Source organism: Anolis carolinensis, chromosome 3 (assembly GCF_035594765.1).
Source record: "Anolis carolinensis isolate JA03-04 chromosome 3, rAnoCar3.1.pri, whole genome shotgun sequence".
NCBI classification, from domain to species: domain Eukaryota; kingdom Metazoa; phylum Chordata; class Lepidosauria; order Squamata; family Dactyloidae; genus Anolis; species Anolis carolinensis.
The window spans coordinates 229,075,377-229,093,481 of NC_085843.1; the positions used below are offsets into that span (position 1 = coordinate 229,075,377).

The 18,105-nt window shown below is 42.5% G+C and overlaps 1 protein-coding gene across 1 annotated transcript in view; it reads right to left on the reverse strand.

The window, feature by feature from the left end:
- The window catches only part of cfap58 (cilia and flagella associated protein 58), a 113,154-nt gene that overhangs the window by 7,416 nt on the left and 87,633 nt on the right, over nt 1–18,105 (reverse strand). Inside the window, exon 16 of the mRNA XM_008106607.2 lies at nt 14,660–14,779. Coding sequence (XP_008104814.1) covers nt 14,660–14,779 — 120 coding nt within the window. The remainder of the gene's footprint in view (nt 1–14,659; nt 14,780–18,105) is intronic.

Genomic DNA, 18,105 nt, shown 5'->3' on the forward strand with positions numbered 1-18,105 from the left:
GCACTGAGCCCCCCTTTTTATACCAGCTTGACAGAAAGCTTCCATCTCTAGAGCAGGACTTAAAGTCTTTCTGCTCATGATTGCTTTCCACCCAGAATTTTTTTTGTGACGCCAGGTATATAGATGCATAAAATAGGTATAAAAATCAAATATTTACTAATAATAAATCAGCATTTACAAGGCTTCATAAATAGGCTGATTTTCCTTTTTGTTGAGTACAACTGAAGCATTTTCTTAAATACTGCATATTGTTGCTAACGGATTTGTGTAAATGGTGGTGTTGAGAAATCTTTTGCTTTTGTCAAATTTGTTATGACCCAGACACTGAGTTAAGGGGACCTGGATCTACAGTTTGGGGTCAGGATCTACAGTTTAAGAAGTAGAGCTCTAGAGAATCTGCAAGTGCACCAACTCCTCCTTAAGACTCAGCAGAACAAACATGCTTATTTGAGTTCTGTTTTAACAAAACAAAAGGGAAGAGAAGGAAAAGGAAAGGAAAGAAAGGATAAAAAAAACCTAAGAAATACTTCGCTTCCTTGCTACAGATGAGCCAGATTTTTGTTTATTTATATACACAAGTATACATTTATACATAAACTCACATCATACATTGTTTCAGGCATTGAATGTTTGCCTTTTTGGAATCTGCCCTGAGTCCCCTCAGGGAGATAGGGTGGAATATAAATAAAGTTGTATTATATTATTATTTTTATTATTATATCCAACCCATCTTATACTTACATACCACTCAGGGGACTGACAGCAATTAAAAGTAATAAGAAAATACTAAAGAATAAAATATGTTTGCCATAACGTCCTGAAATGCTGAAATGATCCAGTATACAAAGTCTGGGATACTGAGGCCACTCTGGCAAGGCCAGGTAAGGAGAGTGTTGGACAGCCACCAACAAGATCCTCACTGTGTCCCAACCACTCAACTTCAAGAACAAACACTCACAGTGGAAAACTGCTGCTAACAGTAGAACACTTTCTAGGGACGTTTCTACACTGAGTCTATAATCTGGCTTGGAACTGGTATGAGAGGGATCAGTTTCATTGCATGGATGGTTATATTTCCATGCCTGGGACTGGTTTGAGGCCAGGAAGGTGAGTACTGTACATTGAACATTGAACATAGAACCTGGCCTCAAACCGCTTTGCAGGGTTCTTTCCCATTTCCAGGAGAGATGTACTTCAATGTACCTCAGGCATATGTGTGGGGAAAAAAAGCAAAAGTGAAAAACAGCAGAGATAATCAGTAACCTCTCACAGGGGTCCTTTAGCCTCTTACGGCACAGCCATTTTCCATCAGCCTCTGCTGGAGGTTCTTTACTGAGCTTCAGCAGGGGTGTATGTCTACAACGCACATTTTGCAGAGCCAATTTCTTCTTAGATCTGGGATACACTGGCATCTTCTGCAACACATTTTTTGACAGAATTCAAACTTCCTTGGGACTTTTTAAAACGTGTGTTACATCCTTTGATACATGCTGCAGTGTGCATCGATGGTGTGCATTTTATGGCCACTACAGCCTTGAGTCGACTTTGAACTGCATTATATAATCTGTGTAGAAGGGTCCTCTATGGATCTTATCACATTAACATCAGGATTCGCCACACATCATGGCGAATCCATGGGGTCCCAGCAGGGGTATGAAGAACACATCATCCCATATCTCACATTGGCTGACTTACCCTTGACCTCATCCCATGGGGGGAATTGTTGGCCACTCGACTCCCCCCCCCATTGTTGCAAATGCAACGTGGGAGGTGTCAGTCACAGCATATACCTCTTCTTCTCCCCTTTTGCCACAGAGCCCCACCAATAGATTATATCGTGTAATGGGATCCGTGGCAAAATGTGATGACTCATGGGCCTTGTAGTCCTGCTCAGGACATTGTAATTCCTGATGAAGATGAAAACTTGGGTTTTTTACCTTCCCAGTCTGAACTGGATTCCTCTCAGCCAGATCTTTCCCAGGCAGATCTGGGAACCTTGCACCTGCAAGAAAGTTGTCTCCCAGAAGTATGTCAAACAAGCCCAGAGCCTACTTCTCCCGTATTCTTGCGCCGGGAGTTTTGTAAACAACAGAGAAGTTTAGATTCAGCTTCGCGCAGGAGTGCGAGGATTGCAGCTAAGAATGTGGCCAATTAAGACTGCTTCTCGTGAGAATCTTTGGGGAGTCTCACATCTGGTCTCAGAGTTAGCTTTCGGTTCTGATTCCCAGAGAACTGCTTCGGCGGGAAGCTAGACTCTATTTAGGTGTTTTACCCGCGTAGTAACTTCGCGGAGTCAATTCGTCAGCCTACGGAGCGAGTTGTGTCTGGACAGCGCGCTCCGGTTCAAGCCTCGCTCCTGCTCAAGCCTTGCCTTGCTATCCAGCCTTCGCCTTGCTTCCCAGCCTTTGTTTATCTACGGACTTTGCCTTGTTTCCCAGGATCAATCCTTGCCTTGTTCCACGGATTTATCAAGTTATTCCACGGACCTTGTTCTTGTTCTTAGTTACCTTGTTCCACGTTCAAGCCTTGTTTCAAGTATCAAGTTATTTCCTAGCCTCGCTCAAGTTTCATGGACTAAAGGACCTTGTCATCTCCCCTCACTTTGCTTGGCAAAGTGAGTGTTTCGGTTATTGGATTACAACTTTGGACCTTAATATTTCTTATTGGACATTGCTTTTTTGGACTAATTCTGACCTTTCCTGAAAGGTCTAATTCTGGACTATTTTCTACACTTGTTTTTATTAACTTTATATATTCCTACAATAAAGATATTAGATAGATTCTGGCCTCTGTGTATGGTTATTGGTGCTCTGCAGCCTGGGTCGTGACAGTTTGACTCCGCCACCCTAAGCACCAATTAACCTCGGCCAGAATGTCTACCGGAACCGTACCTGGGCCGAGCGGCCAGCCGATTACCTACACCATCGACAAGGAAGAGGTGGACCGAATCCGTGATAAGCTCAATGCACAGGATGGAGAAATAAGGGGTTTGAAGGAACGCGGAGTTCGTCTTCCGGCCATGGCGTTGCCAACCAAGTTTACTGGAGAAGCTTCTAAGGTTCATGTCTTCCGTCGCCAATGTCAAGCTTATCTGGAGGCCCGTGCTGCCGAGTTTCCCCAAGAAGACATCAAAGTGGCATGGGTTTACAGTCTTCTAGACGGGCCAGCGGCCAGCTGGGCGACGGCACTGTTCGACCAAGCCTCTCCACACCTAAGATCAGCGCAACACTTCTTGGACCACCTCAAGGAGACTTGGGGAATCGAGGACAATTTGGAGGCAGCCGGTCACAAACTCCGTCGCCTTTTCCAAGGAGACAGACCTATGTCTCAGTATATAGCCGAGTTCCGAGTGCTGGCCCACAACACCGGCTGGAACGATGTAGCCCTCAGGGGACAATTCCGGGAGGGTCTCAACATTGAAATGCTGGAAGAAATCTCCAAGGTGGATCCTCCCCAGACCCTCGAGGCACTCATTGATCAATGTTTACGGGCTGAAGTCATGATTGCCAACAGGAAACAGTGGGTTCGAGGCCAGGGCAGTAGAGCCGGGGCAAAACCCCCCGCTCCCGCCAGCGTTCAGCCACGTCCGGTGTGGAGACCCCCACCGCCAACCCCATACCCCAGAGGAGGCGAGGAGGTGCCGATGCAGTTGGGCAATGTGCGTCCCAGACTAGATGCCGCCGAGAAGGCCCGTCGTCAACGCTTAAACCTCTGCTGGTACTGCGGGAACGGGGGCCACTTCGCCAGAGAGTGCCCAGCCAAAGGGAAGCCTGCCGCCCGTCTTGCGGCGGCGTCCTCCACGGAGACGAAGGCGTCTGAGCCGACTGGCACACAGCCGGCGGGGGAAGCCAACGACCGGGTGTAGAGGGGCTCGCCAACCCGGTCAAAAAATCCATCCAAGAGCCGCCAACCGGGGTCCTGTTCCTTCTCGTGGTCACATTATGGTCAGCAAAAAGGGGACCCGTCATGATCCACGCCATGATAGACTCTGGAGCTACCAACAATTTCATCGATAGAGAGTATGCCGACTCTCTGGGATTACAATATCATGATTTCAAGAATGCCCGTGTGGTGCAAGCCATAGACGGCCGTCCCCTCAAGACGGGCCCCGTAAGTCAGTGGTCGGAACCCACCAGGATGTGGATAAGGGAACATATGGAAGAGATTTCCTTCTTTGTTACCGAGGTTCCCCATTTCCCTGTGATTTTGGGAATTCCATGGCTGACTCTCCACGACCCTAACATCTCCTGGTCCAACAGAGAACTGCAGTTTGCTTCACCGTACTGCCAAAACCATTGCCTCGTAGCCAAGGTATGCCATGCCACAGACACCGAGCCCATCATCACCTTGCCAAAGAAGTACTCCGAGTATTGGGATGTATTCAATGAGAAAGAAGCCGAAAAATTACCCCCACATAGACCTTATGACTGTGCCATTGACTTGGTGGAGGGGGCCCCGATCCCGCGAGGGCATCTCTACTCCCTGACTGAACCAGAGCAAGAAGCTCTCAGGGAATTCCTAGAGACAAACCTTCGCAAGGGATTCATCAGACCCTCTCAATCCCCAGCCGCCTCCCCGGTGATGTTTGTGAAGAAGAAGTCAGGGGAACTACGCTTGGTGGTGGACTACAGAGCATTGAACAATATCACCAAGCGGAACAGCTATCCCCTGCCTTTAATCTCGGATCTACTGGATCGGCTTCGAGGAGCCAAGGTTTACACCAAGCTGGATCTTCGGGGGGCTTACAACTTAGTTCGCATCAGGGAAGGGGACGAGTGGAAGACCGCCTTCCAGACCAAATTCGGATTATTTGAGTCCCGAGTTATGAATTTCGGTTTATGCGGAGCCCCCGCAACGTTCCAGCATTTTGTCAATGACATTTTTCAGGACTATCTAGACAGGTTCTTGATAATCTACCTGGACGATTTTTTGGTGTTTTCCAGATCACAATCAGAACATGAGAACCACGTCAAAATGGTGTTACAACGATTGCGGGATCATGGACTTTATGCCAAGCTGGAAAAATGCGCTTTTGATCTACAAGAGGTAGATTTCCTTGGTTACCGCATCTCGCCTCTAGGGCTTTCCATGGATCCAGCCAAAGTTTCAGCAGTATTGGAATGGCGGGCGCCAACTAACAAGAAAGAGGTGCAGCGTTTCTTGGGGTTCGCGAACTACTACCGCAAGTTCATTCCAGATTTTGCCCGCTGGTCCGACCCCATCACTAGCTGCATCCGTGGAAAGCAGCCTTTCCGCTGGACTGATCAAGCAGAGAAAGGGTTCCAGCAACTAAAGAAACTATTCACCTCCCAGCCAATTCTACAGCACCCAAATCCTGGAACCCCTTTTGTGGTGCAAGCGGACGCCTCTGATGTGGCAATTGGGGCTGTACTCTTACAACCGGTGGGAGATCACCTCCACCCCTGTGCCTTTTATTCTCGTCAACTAACCACACCAGAGAGGAATTACACCATTTGGGAAAAAGAACTACTGGCCATAAAGGCAGCCTTTGAAACTTGGAGACATTGGCTAGAAGGGGCCAAATTTCCCATTGAAGTCCACACTGATCATCGTAATCTAGAACATCTAAGAACTGCCCGCAAACTAAATCAGAGGCAGCAACGTTGGGCTTTATTCTTTGAACGTTTCAACTTCCAGATCCATTATGTGACCCCAGCCCAAACCAAGCAAGCAGACGCCCTGTCACGTAAACCGGAATACGCTGCAGGACGCAAGGAGACCTTTGAATCCCAACTGCTACAACCTGAGAACTTTGCCACGCTCACGGTGGGGAACACCAAATCCATTCCCATTGGTTCAACTTCCCCTACTCCAGGACCCATCTGTGCTCAAGAAATCAGGGCTAGTCAGCAAGCAGATGCCTGGGCGCAGGACCAACTTCGCCAAGGTCTGCATTTCCCCTTTTCGCTTAAAGATGGGCTGCTCTGCTATAGAAATCATGTCTATATCCCACCCGGACCGGGCAGGGAAAAGGCGCTTCGTCTGTGTCATGACTGCAAACCAGCAGGACACTTCGGACTATTTAAAACTATGCATCTGATCCTAAGGGATTTTTGGTGGCCCAAGATCCGCAAGGATGTGGAAAAATATGTCAACACCTGCCCAGTATGCCAGCGCTCCAAGATACGAAGGGAGAAGCCCTCAGGGCTTTTACACCCCCTTCCTACCCCATCTCGCCCATGGGAAATAATTTCCGCGGATTTCATCACTGACCTACCACCTTCCTGTGGGTTCACCACGATCTTAGTGGTGGTGGACCTATTCACCAAGTTAGCCCATTTCATTCCCTGCGAAGGCCTCCCCACGGCCAAGGAAACTGCGGATTTATTTCTTCAACATGTCTTCAGACTACATGGATTGCCCAAGAGTTTAGTCACAGACCGTGGATCTCAATTCACCTCTCGTTTTTGGAAGGCACTACAAAAACTATTGGGCATAGACTCTCGCTTATCTTCAGCTCATCATCCCCAAACAGATGGGCAAACGGAGCGCACCAATGCCACTTTGGAGCAGTATCTTCGCTGTTATGTAAACTATCAACAGGACAATTGGGCTTCTCTGTTACCACTGTCTGAGTTTGCCTACAACAATGGAGTTCAAGCTTCTACAAAAGAAACGCCGTTCTTTGCAAACTACGGCTTCCATCCACGTTTCTTTCCCCCTGTCATTGAAACTTCAGAGGTTCCCGCAGCAGAGGATTGGCTGCAGGAACTCACAGCGGTGCAACAACTTTTGCTCCAGCAACTGGACCAAGCCAAGGAGGACTATAAACGCCACGCTGACAAACATCGCCAGCCGGGTCCCGAAATCAAGGTAGGAGATCGGGTTTTCCTGTCCACTCGCTTTCTGCCCTCCCACCGCCCTTGCCGGAAGTTAGATGCCCGTTTCATTGGCCCCTATCCAGTGGTGGCGCAATTAAACCCCGTGACTTTCAAACTCCAACTTCCGCGTTCAATGCGCATTCACCCAGTGTTTCACCGTTCCCTGCTCCTTCCGGCGGATGGTGTGCGTCCTGATACAGACCAACCGGCCCCCCCTCCTGTTTTGATGAATGGGGAGGAGGAGTTCGAGGTTGAGGACATTTTGGATTCTCGCTTTCACCGCCGCCGCCTACAATATCTCATTGACTGGGTGGGTTTTGGCCCTGAAGAACGCTCTTGGGAAGACGCCTCCACAGTCCATGCTCCTGATCTAACCCGTCGCTTTCATCAGACCTATCCCGCCAAGCCGCGACCTCGCGCCTCGGGGAGAGGGCCCCAGTTTGGGAGGGGCCTTGAGGAGGGGGATAGTGTGATGACTCATGGGCCTTGTAGTCCTGCTCAGGACATTGTAATTCCTGATGAAGATGAAAACTTGGGTTTTTTACCTTCCCAGTCTGAACTGGATTCCTCTCAGCCAGATCTTTCCCAGGCAGATCTGGGAACCTTGCACCTGCAAGAAAGTTGTCTCCCAGAAGTATGTCAAACAAGCCCAGAGCCTACTTCTCCCGTATTCTTGCGCCGGGAGTTTTGTAAACAACAGAGAAGTTTAGATTCAGCTTCGCGCAGGAGTGCGAGGATTGCAGCTAAGAATGTGGCCAATTAAGACTGCTTCTCGTGAGAATCTTTGGGGAGTCTCACATCTGGTCTCAGAGTTAGCTTTCGGTTCTGATTCCCAGAGAACTGCTTCGGCGGGAAGCTAGACTCTATTTAGGTGTTTTACCCGCGTAGTAACTTCGCGGAGTCAATTCGTCAGCCTACGGAGCGAGTTGTGTCTGGACAGCGCGCTCCGGTTCAAGCCTCGCTCCTGCTCAAGCCTTGCCTTGCTATCCAGCCTTCGCCTTGCTTCCCAGCCTTTGTTTATCTACGGACTTTGCCTTGTTTCCCAGGATCAATCCTTGCCTTGTTCCACGGATTTATCAAGTTATTCCACGGACCTTGTTCTTGTTCTTAGTTACCTTGTTCCACGTTCAAGCCTTGTTTCAAGTATCAAGTTATTTCCTAGCCTCGCTCAAGTTTCATGGACTAAAGGACCTTGTCATCTCCCCTCACTTTGCTTGGCAAAGTGAGTGTTTCGGTTATTGGATTACAACTTTGGACCTTAATATTTCTTATTGGACATTGCTTTTTTGGACTAATTCTGACCTTTCCTGAAAGGTCTAATTCTGGACTATTTTCTACACTTGTTTTTATTAACTTTATATATTCCTACAATAAAGATATTAGATAGATTCTGGCCTCTGTGTATGGTTATTGGTGCTCTGCAGCCTGGGTCGTGACACAAAAGAGGAGAGGAAGCAGCATACAATGGGCAAATTAGTCTGTATGATAAAGTCATATGTCACGTCTATCTATTTCTTTATATATTTATGCTTGTTTTTCCTTCTTTGTTATTTTCTTTGCTGAATTATTTATAATCTTTATTTTTTGTAAAAAAAATCCTAATATATATATATATATATATATATATATATATATATATATCTCACATGCATACACATATACCACAAATAATTTGTCTCATTATACATCTGTCTTTCCTTGTAGGAAGATGATCGGAGTGAATAAAAGGTTTTAAAGCTAAATATTTGCTGGTATCAAAATAATGTCATTCCCTTACACAAATGACATTCATGAACCTCTAGTTCCCAAGAATGTAAAGAAGCCTTTTGACTTAGCATTCAGTTGTTGAAGCCTATCCACAACCAGCTACAACAGGGGCTACAAGAACAAATGTACTACCCCCCCCCCACACACACACACACACAAGTGGGAAAAAATAAACAAAAACTCATTAGTGCAGTGTTTTCTACTACTAACTTTGCATTAGAATTATGTCTTTAATTGCAAGAACCCAACAAATAAATATTGTGCATATTTAGACTCTCTTTGAACATTTTCAGAAGGGAGTATCCTCATTAGGAACACATAGGTAAGCTTAACAAAAGGCCTTGTAGACAAAATGTGAAATTTCTATGAAAAACATTTAGTTAATAGATAGAGCTAGAAGTGAAAAGATAATGAGCCAATAGAATCTGGGTGATTTTATTCACTTAGTTTCATCAATATTAATATTAATGAAGCAATTACCATAAACAGGCTATTTTATTAACATATTAAACACTCATCCACACTACACTTCTCCTGTGACAGTGCAACAATGTAAAAAATGGAAATACTCATGAAACAGCTTAGAAATCATAAGGTGAAGAAACCAATAGATCTTGCATTTTGTTCTCGGGCATTAACATATACTACTATTTTATTTTCCTATTTCCCTTATGTCTATAAGAGCTAGAAACTGTAAAAATACACAACTGCTCTCTGTTATTAGCTGCCTATATAATACGTCTGGTGAGCACAAAGGGAAAAAAAAAACCCTTGAAGGCCATCTATCCTATGTGTAAGCTTAAGCCCACACTATTGCTATATATAGCTAGCTACTGACTTTTCCCCTTACTATTGTCTTTAGCGTGCATGCAAAGAAAAAAGCAAACAAACAGCAACAACAAAAGAGAGCACTGGTGGATTCGGTTGTATTTCCATGCCAATGAAAATGAGGGGAAAATGGCATGTTACACACTAGCCAAAAATGCTACTTAACATGGTACTTCAAGCATTTCCTGAAGGCATAAACAAGCTTTTCTCACCAAAGAAATCCTGCTTTACAGTGACAAGGGGTTAAGAGAGATTACTCTTGTCAGCCCTTTAATAAGATGCGAGACTAATATACAAGGACATACTGTTAGAGAAAGATGAAGGATTTAGGAATGTTTTCTCAATCCATTTCCGCTAGCTTGTTAAAGACAGAAGGAAAACGGTTTTGACTGGCACATTAGAAAATCTCACTCATTTGAAAAGGAAATTAAGCCTCATACAAAATTCTGGCAGTGTCTCCACAGGCCCAAGTGGGATGCACATTTATAGTAATAGCTTGTAAATTAATACTCTAATTAGATTTTCGTTTCTTAATTTTATAAACAAACATTATACTACAAAACGTTACCCTCAACATGGTTAGGGAATTTACACACTAGCATTCCTCAGTAAAACATGTGTAATAAAATCATGTACGTTCCTATAAAACCATGCTTCATATGAGTCACTGCTACTGTCCAAAAGAGAATGTGTTTTTCATTTTAAAGGGTTTGTGTTCAACTTAGATATCTAAACATGTAAGTGTCAGGACCCAGGCTGCAGAGCACCAATAACCTTACACAGAGGCCAGAATCTATCTAATATCTTTATTAAAGAAATATATAAAGTCAATAAAAACAAGTGAAGAATATAGTTCAGAAGCAGACCTTTCAGATAAGGCCAAATATAGTCCAGAAAAGTATTGTCCAATATAAGATATTAGAGTTCAAAGTTATAATCCACTTGACCGAAACACACACTTTGCCAAGCAATAGTGTGGGGAATGACAGAGTCTCTAAAGTCCAATGTAGCTTGACAACAAGGCTGGAAAATAAACTTGATTCTTGGCTAGATCAAAGACTTGAAACGAGGCAAACATGAAACATGAACAGAGTCCAAGGAAGTCCGTGAGACAAGGCAAGGCTGGAAACTTGGTCCGGGAAACAAGGAACTGGGATTACGAAGTCCACACACGATCTCTCTCCTCAAGCTGAACAATTGACTCCGCAAAGTATCCCTGGCGCTAGGCACCTATATTGGGTCTCGTTTTCCCGCCAACAGAACTCTTTCCCTAGAGAACGAGAAGCGAAACCCAACTCTGTCCAGATGTGTGACTCCTTAGAATTTCCCAAGGGAAGCAAGCCTAATCAGCTTGATTTCTGGCAGCAATGCGTAAACTCCTCCGATGAGCCTCTCTATTTCCCCTTTCTCGGGAATAAGATTCTTTTCTGGGAAACGGGGGGGAGTTCTGCCCAAGGCCTGTTTGGCTGAATTCTTGAGGACAAACATCAACATCCTGCAGGTGAGGAGACTGAGGAGACTCCGGCTCTGGCTGAACCGGCAAAAATCCCATGTTTTCCTCTTCGTCTGTCACAATAGTACTAGGAACAGGACTACAAGGCCCATGAGTCATCACAGTAAGAGCTCTACTGCAGCAGACCACAAGTTCATCTAGAGCAGAGCTTTCCAAACATCTCATGTTGGTGACACCCTTTTTAGACATGCATTATTTCCAACACATTAATTTAGTTTAACTAGCATACTGGAGGTTAAATCCATCCCTTATAAGAGACTAGCTGTCCTGGCCACGCGTTGCTGTGGCGTTGTCTGGTGGTGTTGGTGAGAAATTGTTGAGGTAGTGGTGGTATTGAATGTCTGTTGTATGGTTGTCTTTATGTTTAGTATGCATTTGGTTGTTTATGTACTTTGAAAGTGGTGAGGATAGAGGGGGTCTATGTCCCTGTGTAGTAATGTATAGTATTTATACGTTGTCCATGTGTTGTGAATGCTTGGATTGTGTCCTGCTGCATAGTAGAAAGTGTTGGGCTGGATGGCCCTTAGGGGTCTCTCCAAACTCTTGGATTCTATGCTTCTATTATTATTATTATTATTATTATTATTATTATTATTATCATCATCATCATCTTCTTCATCATCATCATCATTATTATGTAGAGGCTGGATGGCCATCTGTCAGGAGTGCTTGGATTGTGTCCTCCTGCATGGTAGAAGGAAGTTGATCTGGATGATCCTTAGGGGTCACTCCAAACCTTAGGATTGTATGATGATGTTGTTATTATTATTATTATTAGTAGTAGTAGTAGTAGTAGTAGTATTGAGTGGCTGGGTGGCCATCTGTTGGGAGTGCTTGGATTGTGTCCTGCATGGCAGAATTGGGTTGGACTGGATAGCCTTTAGGGGTGTCTCCTAACTGTCTGATGTTATGATTCGATTTGTATTATTATTGTGCAGATCTTGGATGGCCATCTGTTAGGAGTGCTTAGTTTGTGTTGTCCTGCATGGTAGGTGGAAGTTGAACTGGATGATCCTTAGGGGTGTCTCCTAACCTTATGATTGTATGATATTATTATTATTATTATTATTATTATTATTATTATTATTATTATTATTATTATTATTTATTATTGAGAGGCTGGGTGGCCATCTGTTGGGCGTGCTTGGATTGTGTCCTCCATGGCAGAATTGGGTTGGACTGGATTACCACAGTAATTATTTCATATTACAGTAGAATCTCACTTATCCAACATTCGCTTATTCAGTGTTCTGGATTATACAACGCAGTCTGCCTTTTAGTAGTCAGTGTTTTTGTAGTCAATGTTTTCAATATATTGTGATATTTTGGTGCTAAATTTGTAAATACAGTAATTACAACATAGTATTACTGAGTATTGAACTACTTTTTCTGTCAAATTTGTTATATAACATGATGTTTGGTGCTTAATTTGTATAATGATGACCTAATTTGATGTTTAATAGGCTTTTTCTGAATCCGTTCTTATTATCCAACATATTCACTTATCCAACGTTCTTCTGGCCTGTTTATGTTGGATAAGTGAGACTCTACTGTATATTTATAATCTTATATTATCTGCTTAGAACTGGATTATATGAGGCCCCTTCTACACAGCTGTATAAAATGCACACTGAAGTGAATTATCTGGCAGTGTGGAGTCAAGATAATCCAGTTCAAAGCAGATAATATAAGATTATAAATGGGTAATATAGCTGTGTGGAAGGGCCTTGAGTCTACACTGCCATATAATCCAGTTATAATCAGATAATCTGTATCTTATAGGCAGTGTTGTGACTCAGCCACAGTATAGCCAGGGTGAAGGATAAAGAAGGGGATTCTTGGTTTCAGATACAAGAGCCAGTGGAGTCAGAAGATGGGCTGCAGGAGATGGCATGGGAATACAGGCTGATTCAGAGGCTCGAGAATTGCAGTTTGAGCAGAATGAACTGTTGATCCCAGAAGCCATAGATAACAGCCAGGATGACATTCCCATGGGAATTAAGGAGCAAGAAATGTCTCAAGTACCGGTCCAGGTGCAAGATAACGGAGACCTTGAATTATCTAGGGCTGACCAGTTGTTATGGTGAGGCTGGCGGGGAAGAGAGAGACAAGAGAGGCCTCTTCTGGGAAAAGAAATGCCTTCCTGGGATGCTTTTAAAAGTGTGTGTTTGCAGATAGCTCTTTGTCAAAGCAAATCCTCGCTTCATCTGTGTGGATGTTCTTGCTTCATGCCTAAGAGAAGTTTCCTGGATCTTTGTACCTTTGGGCCTTTGTTTTTGGGATCTACTGTCTACTGCCTTGACTTATGGATTAATAGATTGCTATGGTTTATGGACTAATGGATTTTTATGGCTTATGAACTAATTGGATTCCTATTGACTCTTTTACTGCAACTTTGAAAAACCTTTCAACTGCCTGCTTTGATTTATATATTTGCTTTTGCTCAATAAAACTACAAAAGACTTTTCCTGTGTCTGACTGAGTGTCTATAGCAAGGTGAACTATTCTGAGGTGCGACAGGCAGTGTGGAAGAGGCCTGAGGCCTAACTGTGCCTGTCCCTTGGGCTGAGTAGGTTGCTAAAAGACCAAGTAGGCGGAGCTTAGCCCTCTAACTGGCAGCAATTGGATAAAAACAATTATTCCTTTCCCTCTAATTAGGACTTTATTTTTCTTTTCTTTTTGTTGTATCAACCTAGAGCCATGGATGATGGGCTGTGTTGTCAAATTTCGAGGTTGGGGGGCCTGTAGTTTTGTTGTTTTGTCCGGTGCCCTGATTCCATCACTCTTTTATATATATAGATATGGACACATAAATTGTAATAATGAAATGTATGGGGATACAACATATCTCATGAAGTACCTTTTGTTTATATTTTTATAAATATATATTTTATTTCTTTTTTCATATGATCCCAGATGTTTCTTGTTATATTCCTATGACACATCTACACATTGCAGCTGACACACTAAGACATTGTGACACAGTTTGGAAAGTTTTGCTTTAGACCAGCATTTGGTCTTCAGATATGGCAATCTAGACCAGAGGTTCTCAACCTGTAGGTCCCCAGATGTTTTGGCCTTCAACTCCCAGAAATCCTAACAGCTGGTAAACTGACTGGGATTTCTGGGAATTGTAAGCCAAAACATCTAGGGACCCACAGGTTGAGAACTACTGATCTAGACAGTTCCAGAAATCCACAAAGCAGGGAATCAAGGTAATAATCTGAGTTGTTTGTATCAGCATATTTTTTTAACGATGCCATTCTACATATACTTATTTGGAATAGGTCCCACCAAACTCCAAAGACCTACTTCTGTGTAAATATGCACAAAATGTCATTGTCTCCTATTGTAATGCAGAATTATGCTTCCTCTGAACACCAAGATGCCGTTTGGCTATCATGTCTAATATCTATTGATATGATACAAAAAAAGAAAGAAATATGGACTATAAATCACATTGTTCCCATATACAGTATATAGACAGCCCTACCATAAGAAGAATAAAGCAGCTGGCTCAGTTAGCAGACACTGGGCCAGCAAATTGTTTCTTACTTCATTATTATTGCATTTTTACTGGAAGGGAGACACGTCCTTGTGTTATTTTATTTATTTTTGGTCTAAAATGCCTTTTTCTTAGAAGTTGGCGGGAGAAAAAAAGACACTTTAGATTTATTTTTTATCATATATTTCTGAAAAGAACCCTTACTTTAAGTTGCTTGGTTTTCTCCCGTAAGGTATACCGATACAGCTGCAATTGCTCTGCTGCTTCTGGTCCAGGTTGACGGGCTAAGATGTGCTTCAGTTCCACATACAGCTTCTCCTTTTCCTAGGAGACAGAGTGGGATGAAACCAACTTACAAGTTACATTTGGACTTTTCTCATTTAAAATATATGGAAGGAGAGGTAATATAAGCATGTGAAAACAGAAAGATAAGCTCTAGCCACATCATTGAGACATTTATAAGCTAAGTTTTTTGTTTGAATTGCAGCACTTCATTTCTTTTCAAACCAAAAATAATTTCCGTTATCATTATGCAGTAGGGAGATATAAAATGGCAGTATCTTTTAAATTCCTACAAAAGTGATTCCACCTGTCTCTTACACCAAAAACTCTACTTCATAACCAAATGATGGCAATGCAAACACGCAGTAACAAAATGTTGTGCAGTGTTTTTACACAAAATATTTCCCTGGTAAGTATGCAATGAAACCAATCTTTCATAATTTCATGTATAAGGGCTTTAAAAAACAAAATAGCCCCTCCTGTTCAGAATTGATTTACGAAGAACTTATTTTATTTAAAAGTGTTTACTATGGCACTCGGTTTCGAAGCTCTTAAGCTGATTTACAGAGAAGAAAAACATAAATAAACATCTGCCAAAAAGCAGCATTCCAAAATCCCAAGACAACCAAAAAAAGTATTAAAACAGAACAATCTCAATTTAACAGGAGCAGTACAAATGCCTAAGCAAATATATGGATTATTTATGGACCAAACATAGGGAGCAGCAAAATGCTGCAGAACAGAGTTTAATGTTTTATGTAACTTGTTTTCTACCTCTTAAGGATGGTCCACACTGTAGAATTAATGCAGTTTGACACCACTTTAACTGCCATGGCTAAAAGCTATGGAATTTTGTAAGTTGTAGTGTTAAAAGGCCTTTAGCCTTCTCTGCCAAAGAGCACTGGTTCCTCACCAAACTACAACTCCCATAGTATTACACCATGGCAGTTGAAGTCGTGACATCTCCATTCTAGATACATAGATACAACCTAAGTTAGCCAGCTATAGTGGAGGATGCTATCCAAGCTCCACTGTTAAAAGAAGTTTCAAATGTTTGTTCAGTTGGCTTCAATATGTGGAATAGAGGAGGGCATTTTTTTCCTTCTCCCAGGCAGCAAAATATCTTAGTACTGATTCTGGATAATGTACTAATGTCCATCCAAGTCACAACTTCACTTCACACAATATGTTTCCAATCTGCATTTCCACATCCATTTCACATATGCACACACAAGTATTTCTTACACTGTTACTATAATCTATGCAATAGTAATATTCTGCTAAAATTACATCAAATTTGCATAGGTGTACCAAGGACACTGATTTGTTTTTCCCAAACAGAAAGCTGATACTCCTTTGTTCACTGTTAATTCAGCCTTTCCACAAGGACTTAAGGCAATGTTATTTAATCCTTGCAAGTGAAGCTAAACTGGGAGAGAAACCAAGGTCATCAGCAGGTTTTCCATACAAAAAAAGTATTCTGCTTTTAACATTGGAACACAATAGTAAATGGCAACACAAGTTCAGACTGAGGAATTATCTTGTTTCATCTGACTGTATTTGCCTGTACTTAATATGCAGACATATCGATCTGTGTTTGCTGCACTTAATATTACTGCATATGTTACTTCAGACTTGTTCTTTGCTGCCTATCGCTGAAAAAGGAAATCAGGGCTGGTTAACAGCTCCAAACAAAGAATTCCCCCAGGCAGGAAGCAGCCAGTTTTGAAACTGCAGGCTATTCAATGTTAATCGAGCTGGCCAATTGCAACATTCACACTTGCTTCCAGCAGTCAAGAGTTCTGAACATTCTGAGCATTACACAGATATATAAACCCCTCTTGCCTAGTTTCCAACACACCTCACAACCTCTGAGGATGCCTGCTATTGATGTGGGTGAAACATCAGGAGAAAATGTTTCTGGAACATGGCCATACAGCCCGGAAAACTCACAGCAAGCCATGGAAATTATAGTTTTTCTCTCATTTGTGGTTTTAGGTGGATTCTCTTGGACATGCTTCACATTTCTTGTAGGTCACCATCCCCTTCCATAGTTCCAATAGCTTATGGTTGCCCTTCTGCTTCACACTCTGGGGGCCATCTGGCAGGACAGGGGGCCAATTACTATCTCATGTTCTTCCCCATTGAAATTATTTATGTGGTCTCATTCCATCCAAACCTCATTCAACCTTTCCTCCTAATTCTCACTATAACTTCCTATGAGCCCCAATCCTTTTCTAGCACAAGTTTTATCCAACTTCTATCTATTTCCAGTCCGTCTTCTATCCAAGAGGTTTTCCAGTCCATCTTGGATACTTCTCCTTTTCTCTACAATTTGAAATTAGAGGGCTAGAGTTAGAGCAAAATTTCTCATATCTACCATGTACATACCCACACATATTACTAAAATAGGCTTGTAAGCAATGGTTTTTCTGTAGGAATAAAGAATTCTCTCCAACCAACCATTCAAAAAGTCTCATAAAATCTGATCCACACCATTCCCACTTTGGTTTTATGCCACATATCCAATCCACAACATGAAGCATATGCTAAAAGATAACAAGTTGTACATGGGTATATAACTGCATGTTTTCTTTCAAAATCCCACGTACCTATTTTGAACCATCTCTCAATCTCAGTACTTATGCTGGCATTGTGCTTACATCCACATCTGTGCTACCAAAGCTTGAAAATGTCACATGACAAGTTAATTATTCAAGATAACCTTTGCAAATTCAGTAGCTGTAAAATCACATAGAAGTTTTTTGTTGGTTATTTTTGCATTTGTTTTTTAAGGGTTGCAAAATTATAATTGGTAGGAACCAAATGGCAATGGTGGTAAAGGAATTATTTAGGAGTTGTAGTAAGTAACAAAATGATCGTGCGTCAAGAGTGTGGTTGAATGCAACAAAAGGCTAATGCTATATCACATCGTATGTAGAGAATTTTGATATCCAGGACTAAAGACAGTACTGTTTTGTTTTGATGATAGGGGAGAAAGTCAGCAAATGTATATGCTGACTTTTCTGATATACAAAAATATCGATTAAGAAAAACAGCTGCTCAATGTTTTCTGTAGCATAGGAAGCAAAGACATGGGACTGAAACAGTGGAATATAGCTTTAGAATAAATATCATGGGAATACCACTAAGGATGGGGAGAAAATTAATTTGTATATATGCTTCCTTAATGAATATGTAAAGCAGAACATAGTTCTCTCCAAATACTAACTGGATAAAGGGAAAAATGAAGAGAAACTAAAGTAGATGTATTTGTCCATCCCTAAGCAGCTCTGGTTAGTATCGGGATTGGAAATTGGCAACCAATTGCTTCAGGTGATTCTTCTGCAGAGTATTCTTTGCCTTCA